This window comes from Salvelinus namaycush, chromosome 37, assembly GCF_016432855.1.
Source record: "Salvelinus namaycush isolate Seneca chromosome 37, SaNama_1.0, whole genome shotgun sequence".
NCBI classification, from domain to species: Eukaryota; Metazoa; Chordata; class Actinopteri; order Salmoniformes; family Salmonidae; genus Salvelinus; species Salvelinus namaycush.
This window is the reverse complement of record NC_052343.1, coordinates 8,071,492-8,086,679: the sequence shown is the minus strand read 5'-3', so window position 1 is coordinate 8,086,679 and position 15,188 is coordinate 8,071,492. Positions and strand designations below refer to the sequence as shown.

General features: G+C 41.6%; 1 protein-coding gene across 1 annotated transcript; it reads right to left on the bottom strand.

Moving 5' to 3' along the window:
* Positions 1-7,117: 7,117 nt before the first annotated feature.
* On the bottom strand, positions 7,118-13,986 carry LOC120031588 (probable U3 small nucleolar RNA-associated protein 11). The gene is made up of 6 exons (XM_038977397.1): positions 13,882-13,986; positions 9,214-9,336; positions 8,856-8,901; positions 8,148-8,278; positions 7,799-7,909; positions 7,118-7,413 (listed from the first exon to the last, which is right to left on the bottom strand). The coding sequence occupies exons 1-6, from the start codon at positions 13,984-13,986 to the stop codon at positions 7,330-7,332; spliced, it is 600 nt and encodes a 199-aa protein (XP_038833325.1). The 3' UTR covers positions 7,118-7,329.
* Positions 13,987-15,188: the final 1,202 nt, after the last annotated feature.

Sequence of the window (15,188 nt, the reverse complement as noted above, 5' to 3'; positions counted from 1 at the left end):
GGGTCCCAGGAGAAGCTGATGGATGGGGCCTGTTTATGAAGCTGCTGCCACCACAGTGATCAATCAAGCCTGACTCAGAGTGATCTGGGCTCAGGGCCTGCAATCTTCTGTTTGTGAGAGAGCTCGAACACACACACACCGATCGGCTCTCTCTCAAACACACACAATCTGACTCAGTTTCAAGCAATTAATCTAAATTGATCCATTTCTAGAGTGGGATGTTTTCCTTTGAGTCGATTTGAATTCTTGATACAGTAAGGCCGTGACTCTTGTGACTTTCACCTGGAAGTCAGCTGTGGGTACAGTTCTCACCTGCTCCCAGACCAAAGTTGTTGGACATCAAAAACAAATGAGAGGACAAATATGTGAACCCGGTAATGAGATTAAAGGAGGTTGAGTTTATATTGAGTTGAGTAGACAGAGCCGAGTAATTGGCAGGTTAAATCTGATTATGGAAACTTTCCTTCAGAACTTGTGTTTACAACTTTCAAAATGTACACTGAGTGTACAAAACATTAAGAAGACCAGCTCTTTCCATGACATAGACAGACCAGATTAATCCTGGCGAAAGCTATGATCCCTTATTGATGTCACTTATTAAATCCACTTCAATCGGTGTAGATGAAGGGGAGACAGGTTCAATAATGATTTTTAAGCCCGGAGACATGGATTGTGTATGTGTGCCATTCAGAAGGTGAATGGGCAAGACAAAATATCTAAGGGCCATTCGTATGATAGTAGGTGCCAGGCGCACTGGTTTGTGTCAAGAACTGCAACCCTGCTGTTTTTATATTTTACACTCAACAGTTTCCCGTGTGTATCAAGAATGATTAACCAACATGGGCCAGGATCCCTGTGGAATGCTTTCGATATCTTGTAGTCCATGCCCTGACAAATTGAGGCTGTAATGAGGGTGAAGGGGGGGAACCTGAGTGAACAAATAACACAACATATGAATACTTTTTTACATTTATTTAATAAACAAAGTTACACAACACCCAATGCGTGAAAAATTGACCGCTTACACTCAATAACTGGTTGTGCCAGTGACTGCAACCAAACGATTCCTGTGGTTGTTGATCAGTCTCTCACATCCCTGTGGAGGAATTTTTGCCCACTCTTCCATACAGAACTCCTTTAACTCAGTGACGTTTGTGGGTTTTGAGCATCAACGGTACGTTTCAGGTCCTGCCAGAACATCGCAATCAAGTTTAGGTCTAGATTTTGACTAGGCCATTCAAGAACTTTAAATGTGTTACTTTTCAGCAATTTTCATGTAGACTTGCTTGTGTTTTTTTAGTTTTTTACTGTGGAATGCAGGTCTACATCAGAGCAAGTCTATATCAGAATGTCTGAAGAGCAACACATTTCATGTTCTGGAATGGCCTAGTCAAAGTTCAGTTAAAGCAGTTCTGCATTGAAGAGCGGACCAAAATTCCTCCACAGGGATGTGAGAAACTGATCAACTCACATTTTTTATTTGTCACATGATCCGAATACAACAGGTGTAGATTTTACTGTGAAATGCTTACTTACGAGCCCTTTCCCAACAACGCAGTTACGTTTGCAAAAAATGTAAAAGGAAATTCGAACACAATAAAATAACAATAACGAGACTATATACAGGGACTACCGGTACCGAGTCAATGTGCAGGGGTACGAGGTAGTTGAGGTACAGTAAATGAGGTAATATGTACATGTAGGTAGTGTGACGATCCTCCCACTTCATGCTGAATTCTCTCTTTGCTCTCGTTTCCCTTCACAGGATGTCGGTGGGCGGCGCCGGGAGGGTTCGTCAGCGAAATGGAACACACCTGGGCTCGGGTTCGTCCCGGGGTTAAGTACACCTTTCCCACATACATTGAGAAAACTCTCTCCACGCAGACACACTGTTGTTTTTTCACTGCGGCAATTCTTGGCGTTCATTTGTTTTGGCACGCCTCAACACCCCTCATTATCACCATCTATGCAAACATCCACTCACTTACAATACTGACTACACACACACCATTGTTACTTGCATATAGTTGACTTTATTTAATAAAACTGTTTGTCATTTCATTATCTCCCTCTTCGTTACGGGCTACGAGCCGGTTCGTAACAGTAGGGTTAAAAGTGACTAGGCAATCAGGTTAGATAATAAACAGAATAGCAGCAGGGCATGTGAAGTGTGAAAGTGTGTCTGAGCGGCATAAATAAGCATGTGTGTGTGTTTTGTATGTGTGAGCGTGTGTATTCTATATGTGTGTGTGTGTTAGAGTGTCAGTGTAGTATGTGTAAGTATGCATAGAGCCGGTACAAGAGAGTCAACGCAAATAGTCCGGGCAGCCATTTGATTTACTGTTCAGCAATGTTATGGCTTGGGGGTTGAAGCGGTTCAGGGGCCTTATGGTCTCAACCAGTTATTGAGACTAAAGGCCCTGCTACACTATAGCCATCGGGTGTCTGGCGTTGTCACCAGCTGTCAGACATTGAGGAAATGCTTCCATTGAAATCAATGAAAGCTGCTTCACTGCCCGTGTTGTGCTCGCGTTGTGTCACATCCAATGGCAGCGTCCAAGCTAAAGTCACCATTGGCACACTGTAAAATCCCTGAGCGGTTTTCTTCCTCTCTAGCAACTGAGTTAGGAAGGACAACTGTAATTTTGTAGTGACTGGGTGTATTGATACACCATTCAAAGTGGAATTAATAACTTCATGCTCAAAGGGATAGGCAATGTCTGCTTTTCTTTTTACCCATCTACCAATAGGTGCCCTTCTTTAATGAGGCGTCGGAAGATCTTTGTGGTTGAATCTGAGTTTGAAATTCTCTGCTCGAGTGAGGGACCTTACAGATAATATGTGTGGGGGTACAGAGATCAGGTAGAAATTCAAAAATGATGTTAAACACTATGTGAGTCCATGCAACTTATTATGTGACTTGTTATGCAAATGATTACTCCTATTTAGCGTTTCCATAACATTTTTTATTAATTTGTGAAAAACTCCAATTTGACATTATGGGGTATATTGTGTGTAAGTCAGTGACGAAGGGTCTACATTCAATCATTTTAAATTCAGGCTGTAAAACAACAAAATGTGGGAAAAGTGTGTGAATACTTTCTGAAGGCACTGTAGCTAGCTACATTGACTAGCTAGGTTCACAATGTAAAAAGCAACTTGTGAAATTAGAGGATGATTTAGTACAACCACTAGCAACATTTGAATGAATATTTATGAAAAACTAACAAAGCTATTGTACTTACGCATAAATCGATGAATATGGTGCAGTAGAGTAAGGGAAAATAGAATAAAGAGGTTCTTCCCCTCTGCTCCTCTCTGCTTTCAAAACAACATGCCCTGTGTAGCAGGTAGAACGTCACATTGACACGAAACTGATGGCAAAGCAACGCTTATAGGGGAGTTGAAGTGTAAAGGGGCAATTCATTTTTTGGGTGTTGCATAACTTTGTTAATTAAATAAAAAAACTAATTATTAACATTGTGTTATTTATTCACTCAGGTTCCCTTTCTCTAATATGAGGTTTTGGTTGAAGATCTGAACATTCAGTGTCCAAATTATGCAAAAAAAAGAGAAGAGAGGAAAAGAGGAAAACTTTTCACAGGTATAATGGCAGCTATAAAAACTGGACCAGTCAAACGTTTGGACACACCTACAGTGCCTTGCAAAAGTATTCATCCCCCTTCGCGTTTTTCCTATTTTGTTGCATTACAACCTGTAATTTAAATGGATTTATATTTGGATTTCATGTTATGGACATACACAAAATAGTCAAAATTGGTGAAGTGAAATTTAAAAAAAGAACTTGTTTCAATTTTTCTATTAAAAAACAGAAAAAAGTGATGCGTGCATATATATTCACCCCCTTTGCTATGAAGCCCCTAAATAAGATCTGGTGCAACTAATTACCGTCAGAAGTCACATAATTAGTTAAATAAAGTCCACTTGTGTGCAATCTAAGTGTCACATGATCTCAGTATATATATATATATATACATACATACATATACACACACACACACACCTGTTCTGAAAGTCCCCAGAGTATGCAACACCACCAAGCAAGGGGCACCATGAAGACCAAGGAGCTCGCCAAACAGGTCAGAGACAAAGTTGTGGAGAAGTACAGATCATGGTTGGGTTATAAAAAAATATCCAAAACTTTGAAAAATCCCACAGAACACCATTAAATCCATTATTTTAAAAATGGAAAGAATATGGCACCACAACAAACCTGCCAAGAGAGGGCCGCCCACCAAAACTCACAGATCAGGCAAGGAGGGCATTAATCAGAAATATAACAAAGAGGCCAAAGACAACCCTGAAGGAGCTACAAAGCTCCACAGCAGAGATTGGAGTATCTGTCCATAGGACCACTTTAAGCTGTACACTCCACAGAGCTGGGCATTACGGAAGAGTGGCCTGAAAAAATCTATTGCTTAAAGAAAAAAATAAGCAAACACGTTTGGTGTTTGCCAAAAGGCATGTGGGAGGCTCCCCAAACATATGGAAGAAGGTACTCTGGTCAGATGTCAGATGAGACTAAAATTGAGCTTTTTGGCCATCAAGGAAAATGCTGTCTGGCGCAAACCCAACATCTCACATCACCCCGAGAACACCATCCCCACAGTGAAGCATGGTGGTGGAAGAATCGTGCTGTGGGGATGTTTTTCCATCGGCAGGGACTGGGAAACTGGTCAGAATTGAAAGAATGATGGATGGCGCTAAATACAGGGAAATTCTTGAGGGAAACCGGTTTCAGTCTTCCAGAGATTTGAGACTGGGACGGAGGTTCACCTTCCAGCAGGACAATGACCCTAAGCATACTGCTAAAGCAACACTTGAGTGGTTTAAGGGGAAACATTTAAATGTCTTGGAATGGCCTAGTCAAAGCCCAAATATATTTTATATTTGAGATTCTTCAAAGTAGCCACCCTTTGCCTTGATGACAGCTTTGAACTCTTGGCATTCTCTCAACCAACTTCCCCTGGAATGCTTTTCCAACAGTCTTGAAGGAGATCCCACATATGCTGAGCACTTGTTGGCTGCTTTTCCTTCACTCTGCGGTCCAACTCATCCCAAACCATCTCAGTTGGGTTGAGGTCGGGTGATTGTGGAGGCCAGGTCATCTAATGCAGTACTCCATCACTCTCCTTCTTGGTCAAATAGCCCTTACACAGCCTGGAGGTATGTTGGCTCATTGTCCTATTGAAAAACAAATGATAGTCCCACTAAGCCCAAAGGAGATGGGATGGCGTATCGCTGCAGAATGTTGTGGTAGCCATGCTGGTTAAGTGTGCCTTGAATTCTAAATAAATCACTGACAGTGTCACCAGCAAAGCACCCCCATACATGCGGCGATCATCCGTTCACCTACTCTGCATCTCACAAAGAGACGGTGGTTGGATCCAAAAATCTAAAATTTGGATTTACACCGGTCTAATATCCATTGCTTGTGTTTCTTGGCCCAAGCAAGTCTCTTATTCTTATTGATGTATTTTAGTAGTGGTTTCTTTGCATCAATTCAACCATGAAGGCCTGGTTCACGCAGTCTCCTCTTAACAGTTGATGTTGAGATGTGTCTGTTACTTGAACTCTGAAGCATTTATTTCAGATGAGGCTGGAAACTCTAATGAACTTATCCTCTGCAGCAGAGGTAACTCTGGGTCTTCCATTCCTGTGGCGGTCCTCATGAGAGCCAGTTTCATCATAGCGCTTGATGGTTTTTATGACTGCACTTGAATAAACTTGACTGACCGTATTGACTGACCTTCATGTCTTAAAGTAATGATGGACTGTCATTTCTCTTTGCCTATTTGATCTGTTCTTGCCATAATATGGACTTGGTCTTTTTCCAAATAGGGCTATCTTCTGTATACCAACCCTACCTTGTCACAACACAACTGATTGACTCAAACGCATTAAGGAAAGAAATTCCACAAATTAACAAGGCACACCTTTTAATTGAAATGCATTCCAGGTGACTACCTCATGAAGCTGGTTGAGAGAATGTCAAGTGTGCAAAGCTGTCATCAAGGCAAAGGGTGGCTACTTTGAAGAACCTAAAATATATTTTGATTTGTTTAACACTTTTTTGGTTACTACATGATTCCATGTGTTATTTTATAGTTATGTCTTCACTATTATTCTACAATGTAGTACATTTTAAAAAATAAAGAAAAAACCTGGAATGAGTAAGTGCGTCCAAACTCTCGACTGGTACTGTATATCAATGACAATTCTGATTAGTCTTATGTTATGTAGATCATAATTGGTCTTTAAACGACGCAAAGAAAATACTAACTACACTATAACGTTCTTGATTTGAGCAGTCCTGAGCGGCGAGAGCAAGTTAAGCACAACTGTACTTACTTCAAATCTTCCATCTAGACCCTCTGCCAAAATAAAGGAAACACCAAAATAAAGTGTCTTAATAGGGCGTTGGGATACCATGATCCAGAACAGCTTCAGCACACCTCGTCATAGATTCTACAAGTGCCTGGAATTCTATTGGAGGGATGCGACACCATTCTTCAACAAGAATTTCTATAATTTTGTGTTTTGGTGATGTAGAGCACCGTCTCAGGCGCCGCTCCAGAATCTCCCATAAGTGTTCAATTGGGTTGAGAACGGGTGACAGACGGCCATGGCATATGGGTTACATAGTTTTCATGTTCTTCAAACCATTCAGTGACCACTTGTGCACGGGGGCATTGTCAGCCTATGGCGGCATAGCCATCCATGGTAGCCAAAATAATGCCCAGAATAATGGCGTGCCGAGTATTTTTATACATGACCTTAAGAATGATGGGATGTTAATTGCTCAATAAAATCAGGAACCACACCTGTGTGTAAGCACCAGCTTTCCATATACTTCATATTCTTTATATTTACTCAAGTGTTTCCATTATTTTGACAGTTACCTGTATATTGATGAAGTACACTAGTGCCATCTACTGGTAGTATAACTGAACAGCATGAGATTGATAAATACTCATATGAACCTATAAAAAAGATATTTGGCATAGACATATACAAGATTGAGGCTTAGAAATTTGTCTCAAAAGAATTTATTCATACAATAAAACTTATATCCTTTGATAAATATGTACAAAAACTCATTGCTGCAACCATAGAGATCAATCTATGCCTCCAACAACAATTGAGAGGGTATTCCCTGACCATTTCACTAGTCCATATCCACATGAATTGCAATAGGAAAACCAAAGTTCACATTACTGTCCGATGGAGACCGACTGGTGATTGTATAACAGGCCACAGAAATGTCTGGTTGATGATGCGTTTCCTGTTCAAAGAGGTTTACCTTTCTCATCGCTTCCTCTTAGCTTCAAACTTGTAGACGGCAGAGGCATTGACCGTCTCTTTGCTCACCTTCACCTTCTCGTTCTTATCCTGGACAGAGAGGAGACACCATAGAGATGGTAATACTGTTGAACATTCTATTGTTTAGTGTGTCACCGTATTCTGTGGGAGACACACAAGCACAACGAGGATCAAAGAAACCTCCTATATTGTTAACAAGCAGGCTGTTCTTTCTAGAAGTAGATGCCCCCTTTGGGACAGTGGACAGAATTGGATGAATTAGAACAGAACCCAATTGAAAAGCCTAGAATTAAGCACAACTTGTCCACCAGAGGGGGGAAATGTACCTTTGGCTTTGCTAACATGTGACACGCCTAGAAATACCCCATCAATACAAAATCCATGTCTTCCCAACCACCGTCTTAAGCATTACAAATCATTAAGCTTCTATGGCTTGCAGTCATCCCCTACTCACGTGTAGGTCTTTGCGGGTCTGGATCTTCTGGCCAATGACAAACATCTTCTTCTCCCGGTCAATCCGCTGGGACAAGATCTTATACTGGTGCTTCCTCTGTCTGGCCAACTTCTGCAGAGAGGAAAACAAACAAAAACATCAATACATGTAACAGAGAAATACTCTGTAGGGAGTTGAATAACCACACACCATCATCATTTATGCTAACAAAGGCCTTGAATGAAAGACTGGAATGGTCTAAAATGTGCAAACTCTACCCACCCCGGTGCCCTGGGTGAGCTAAAACGAATGTACCCATTGCTGAGGAACAGTGTGGCCGTTAGGCTACACAGGGACAGTCCTGACTGACCTTTATACTGAGAGGCTCCACGGCACCCTGGATGGTGTTGCTCTCCAGCGTATGGCGGGTGGGCCGGTTGTACACTCTGTCCACCAGCTCAGGAGCTGTATCCAGGTGGCTGGCCAAGTCAAAGTCTGCTACTGTGGTGGAACACAAAACCAGGAGAAATCAGGGCTCTGTCAGTTTCAGATGGTCGTTAAAAACAATCTTCAGTTAAAAGAAAGATTCACCCACTTTAAATGTTCTATCATATTTGTGCATCTCTGTGAGATGTTTTATCGATTCCCGGGGTCATTTCATGTTTTCATGTGTATCTGAGCTATTTGCCATTCAAGCAGGCAGAGATACAGCCGCTGGATCAGACATTTTTCCTTTAACTATTCATAAAGCGTCTCAGATTGAGAGTGCTGATCTAGGATCAGTTTGGCTTTTTACATTGTAATGAATTACATTACAAGGACAGGGGGACCTGATCCTAGATCGGCTCTCCTATTCTTAGACGCTTTATGAATATGGGCCCTAATACCTTGGTGTACAAGAACAATGTCTGTACGTATGACAAAAGTGGGAGTTAATGGCCTTCTCTATGACATATCCAATGCAATACTACAAAATAACACTGCGCAGTGTGCATATACTTTGGTGTTTGTATTCATGTATTCCTCTACCTTTTTTGCTTCGAGTCCACGTCGAAGGTGTGCCCGTTTTTCTGTTTGCCGTCAGCGTCCAGGAGATGGAGTTCCCATTTCAACCTCTCAATGTTCTGAAGGCAATTCAAAACACTTAAGCCTGCACTTTCACCACTGTATACCACCATTGACAACTTCAGTGACTGAACTGAGTGAGTACAAGAAAGCAACAGTCTGCATGTTGCACCCCACGGGATCAATTGTTGTTCAATTGCTTTCCATAGGCTCTTAAATGGTGCTGACTGGCATAGATTCCCTCACAATTTCACACTGTACATATTCACAGGCCATTCATTTATCTATTCATACAGCTAAAAGGAAATGAGGTCATTCAAGACCATAAGGAACCGTTTATTCCAGTTTACAAGGCACCAGTGAGCTCTTACCTTGCCCTCAGCCACTCTCTTCATCTCCACATATCTGATATCCTGCGTCCTCATCACCTTCCTCTGTTCCTCTGTATTCTCCTCCTCTGTTCCTTTAGCCTTATTCGACACATGCACTCCATCCTTTCAGAACACAAGAGGACCAGAGATGAGAGGGGTTTTTATTATCAGACTGCAGAAATGGCACAACCATTAATAAATCATGTTTTGGATGAAAGCAAGGATGAAATATGGACATGGTAAAACAGTCAAACATGAAATGACCATATATAGGCTAGCTATTGTATTAGCCCGAGTGTCAGTCTGTTTGTGCCATCATGCCAACTGATTATCACGCTTGACAATAAGGAATAGAGTTGGCAAGTGCACAAAACGATCTGGGACCTGGCTACTCTTGTATAACCTGGTCCCAGACCTGTGCGGTCTTACTCCATTGCGTTTTTTCACTCACCACGTTTATTCCGAAAAAATTCTGTCCTCACTCTGGTAGCCTATGGACAAACATTAAGAATAAGCTACGTGGTGAGTTGATGCCTATTCGGCAGCTAGTTAGCTAGGTGAATTGATCGTGCTACTTTGTATGCGTTGTTTGTTAGCATCCTTGTACTTTACAAAGTTTTTGGAACAGATTCCTGTTGGAACGTTACACAAATTATACCCACCCGTGAATAAGTGTTAATAGAATATCCATGAATTAGATTGACTTACTCTGCACGAAGTTTGTAATCTTTCTTCTTTTCAAGATGTCCCAGATGTTTTCGAAAACCAGGCTGTGGCACAAAATGAAACAGATTATTAGTTAGTTAACGTTAGTTATTACAGTAGGCAACAGGAACCAAATGCACATTGTCGTTAGCAGCATAATGCTACATGTCAACAACCACCAATCACACCAGTCAATACTTTACACATTGGTAGCTAAACAAACAATAGCATTGCTTCATGGAAAGCTAACGTAACAACTATCTCATCCTTACCTGGGATCTTTCTTTGTGATTTTTTTGTTGGGACTTCAATGCCTTTCTAAACGATGACATATTGACAATTTTCAAAGTAAAAAATCAATCAACTGTCTGGCTACTACAAAGCCAAGATGCAAATGCCTCAAAATTCTTCCTTCATAGAACACGTGAGTATACAGGAAGCGCTACTTCACTTTTCAGTTAAGAAGATTCGCTATTTCTTCTCTCCGCCGGCTACCATATGTAGCACAAATCAACCCAATGATATCATGGTGAGCTCTCTTGATGTTATGGTGGGTGAAATTAGTGATGACGGAATATTAATATATGTTTAGAATTTCCGTTAGTGTCATTATTCATATCAACAAAATACACAACATCAAACTTTTGTTGACATTATCAGATGTGGTTGTTGCAATATTCGCAATTAAACAGCAGGTGACAATGTTGCACACATTTTGACAATTACCCAGGCACTCATGCCCTGATGTTGAAGGTACTATGTGATAGGTATTTGGGTATGATGATGAGTCAGGCTCCTGTAAGTGTCACCTTTCTGATGTTGAATGTCCTAACAAAGATGATATAACTAACCCCTTGGTCCTAAGGCCTACTTTCTAGTATTCAGCAGAATATGCACACTAAACTGAGGGGCGTAAAATATATAGTATAATGCTATTATGCGTGTATATGGTTATTAATGTCAATTTTCAGGGTGAATTTAAAAAGTAGCTTTAACTTCTGTTGATGTGAGGATAATCAAATAAAAATCAGGGATAAGACAACCAAATAAGCCATTCAGCCCAGTAAATCCTTAAAGTTTTATTGTGTTGAAAGTTTTACATAAAATGTTTGACTGTGGCTTTAAAATATAAACTTTGGCAATCTTTCTTCAAGCAGACCAAGGCAGATGCCAACATCCTGCTACAGAGACACTAAGCACACATCACCACATTAGCTTTATATGGACTTTTTAAGCATCCAACACTGGGATTGTCCTGTCTGGTCTGTTCTGTTTCATGCTGCACAATGCCAGGCTTGGAACCAGGAAGAGCTCCATAACAAACCCAGATCACTGCACTAGTCAGTTTATATGTCTTGGCCGCAGTTTTGATGCTCCAAATTACTTTGGTCACTGTAATGAAGGCCTGCCTTTGCCAAAGAAGTTGTTTAACACTAACATATAATATGTTTGTGTTTTTCCAACATGAGTTCTTTATGTTTCCTGCTGGGGTCCAGACCCACATTATGATTCATATCCAAATCAATGGTTTCAAATAACCTCAGTGACAAATGCCTTTGTTGATGGACACCTGAGTGGATCTGTCTCCTCCCATTTTTACTCTCACGTTCCCCTGGCCATGTTTCCGTTTATGATATGGGAAAATAGGTAATATACAGTATCAGTCAAAAGTTTGGCCACACCTACTCATTAAAGTGTTTTTTCTTTATTTGTACTATTTCCTACATTGTGGATTAATAGTACGGACATCTTCGCACACTCTTGGCATTCTCTCAACCAGCTTCATGAGGAATGCTTTTCCAACAGTCTTGAAGGAGATCCCACATATGCTGAGCACTTGTTGGCTGCCTTTCCTTCACTCTGTGGTCCAACTCATCCCAAACAATCTCAATTGGGTTGAGGTCGGGTGATTGTGGAGGCCAGGTCATCTGATGCAGCACCATCATTCTCCTTCTTGGTCAAGTAGTCCTTACACATCCTGGAGGTGTGTTGGGTCATTGTCCTGTTGAAAAACAAATGATAGTCCCACTAAGCGCAAACCAGATGGGATGGCGTATCGCTGCAGAATGCTGTGGTAGCCATGCTGGTTAAGTATGCCTTGAATTCTAAATAAATCACTGACAGTGTCACCAGCAAAGCACCCCCACACCATTGCACCTCCTCCTCCATGCATCATGGTGGGAACCACACATGCAGAGATCATCCGTTCACCTACTCTGTGTCTCACAAAGACACAGCGGTTGGAACCAAAAATCTCAAATTTGGACTCATCAGACCAAAGGACAGATTTCCACCGGTCTAATGTTGATTGCTCGTGTCTCTTGGCCCAAACAAGTCTCTTCTTGATAGTTGTATTTTAGTAATGATTTCTTTGCAGAAATTCAACCATGAAGGCCTGATTTACGCAGTCTCCTCTGAACAGTTGATTTTGAGATGTGTCTGTTACTTGAACTCTGTGAAGCATTTATTTGGGCTGCAATCTGAGGTGCAGTTAACTCTAATGAACTTATCTTCTGCAGCAGAGGTAACTCTGGGTCTTCCTTTCCTGTGGTGGTCCTTTTCCGGATTGACTGACTTTCATGTCGTAAAGTAATGATGGACTGTCGTTTTTCTTTGCTTATTTGAGCTGTTCTTGCTGTAATATGGACTTGGTCTTTTACCAAATAGGGCTATCTTCTGTATAGTACCCCTACCTTGTCACAACACCAGTGATTGCCTCAAAAGAAATTTCGCAAATTAACGTTTAACAAGGCACACCTGTTAATTGAAATGCATTCCAGGTGACTACCTCATGAAGCCGGTTGAGAGAATGCCAAGAATGTGCAAAGCTGTCATTAAAGCAAAGGGTGGCTACTTTGAAGAATCTCAAATGTAAAATATATTTTGATTTGTTTAACACTTTTTTGGTTACTACATGATTCCATATGTGTTATTTGATAGTTTTGATGTCTTCACTATTATTCTTCCATGTAGAAAATAGTACAAATAAAGAAAACCCTTGAATGAGTAGGTTTGTCCAAACTTTTGACTGGTACTTTATGTCAAAACATGTGGGGCCACAGTGCATGAACCAGAACCATGTCGGAAATTACACACTCCCCATCTCTCTAGCACAAAAATAGTTATTTTTCATACATTCCATATACTGTCACGTGCATCGAAAGCATGCTCTTCTCCTCAGTGACGTGGTTTCATGGCCACAGCATTCCATGGAGAGGATAAGGGGGTCACAACACCTCCTTGGGGAACACCGCTCTCTCTCGCTCCACTTCCTGATACAATAATCCAAGGAGAGACCAGGCAAAGCCACAGTGGCACCAGGTCCCTAATCCCTAATCTCACGTAAACTCTCGCTTTGGGAATGCTGTGGAAAAAGCTCAAGAAGGAAGAGGGATATTGCACTATTCCACAAACCATTTTTTTTTCTGGGTCGCACTCTCTGTGCTCTGTTCCCAATGACCACAAAAAATGTGTTTAATATGTGTAAGATTTGCCCAGCGAGCAGAATATTCTGCGGGTGATGAAGAAACCTCTGAATTGGTTCAGTGTTTCCACATTATGTCACCCACTTGTTTTTCATTTTCATCTCTAATGACCCTACTGTTAGGGGTCCGCCTCGGGGCCACTGTGATATACTAGCCCACTAACATGAGTCTAATTACCAAAACACAGACAGCACTTCAGGATTTACGGGTTAAATAATGTCTGCGTAGATTCTGACTAATCAGCACTTATTGTAAGGGCTAAATAGTAGAATGAAGATTGTGAGTCATAACAAGTCGATCCTAGAGTGGGAGGACAAGAGCATTCGCCAAGGGTCAGGGATTTCGGAATACCCTTATGGTGGAAGATCTATGTCCTGTTTGATTTTTAATATGACCCTGTAAAAATAACAGCAGTGACATAAGCATGCTGGACAGTGGCTGAGTTCAGGACTCTGGTCCTGTCTCCGCTGGCCCTGACCATTGCGGGGCCTTTTTTACAGCAGGCCGACCCCGTCAGAAAGGTCCTTGAAAGGAGTTCCTCAGTGTGGTTCCAGATCTGTTTGTGCTGTCTTGCGGGCTCCATTGTCACGCCAATGACCATAGAATTTGGCAAACAACCCAAACAGATCTGGGACCAGGTTAGGAGTTTAACATTTTAGTCCCCCAACCAAGACCACAGTATTTTCCCAGTGCAATTACATTAAGTTTCTATGAGGAGACCCAGCCTCTAAGACATATAGTGCGAGACGTAGCATTCTTCCTGTCTTTTCTCCCCGTCTCCCCCTCTGTTCCTCGAGAGCCAGCAACAGTGAGTGCACCCCTGAACGTGATTCCCACCCTCACTCTCCGACCGCAAAATTCCTATAACACGTAAATCGTCTACAATTAACTGTTAAGTCTGCTGCTGAATTTCTCTGCTTGAGGTTGTGGTCTATATTAGTGGATTACCTGTTTTATTATGGAGCCTCAGAGTGAGGTAGAGTGGGTGGTGGATGCTGTAAGTCTCCAAAATATGTCTGCAATCCTGAGGTTAAGACAGTTCATCTCAGGCTTCAGCTCAAGCTGCTGTGAGCTCTAGGCCTGGGGTTTTCTTATTGTCTTCTACTTATGCATAGCCCTGCATTTAATTTTTGGACAAGCAACCAATTGGATATTGCGTTTGGACAAGCAACCACCACTTCTTTGACGTGGTCAAATATATGTGGTCTTAGACGTGGTGTATAGATAGCTACTCTAGCCTATGGTGACCCATTATGGCTAACTCTCTTGGCAGATGAGACAACACCCTTCAGAAATTAACATTTAATTTTTTTGTGGCGTTTTGTTTGGCACATTACATGACAGTCACCTGGCTGAACTCATAACAGGTCATACCAGGTCGGCATTTCAAACCGCATCTAAATCTGATTCTAAATTGAATCTAAAACTCTAACTCTACATCAAAGGTCAAAATGTGTCCTGACAGTACTGGAAAATTGCCACTCGTGTTATTTTTTCTGTGACGGTTCTCAACCCGACACCCCACACACACACAAACACGACAGGCTGGGTGCAGAACAGGGTCAGCCGCAAAGCAACACCCCTGGAGCAGTTTGGGGGATAATGCCTTGCTCAAGGGCACAATGGCTGTACAATTGGTGGTACCTGAGGTAAATGCCAACCTCCGATTGCCAACTTACTCCATATTTTTCCCATCAGCACTGGTAAACCCCCCCCCCCCCATCAGGAAATTATATCTCTAGAGTCATAGGGCTTCAATTAACCTCTGTGCTTGTTTTCCAAAAT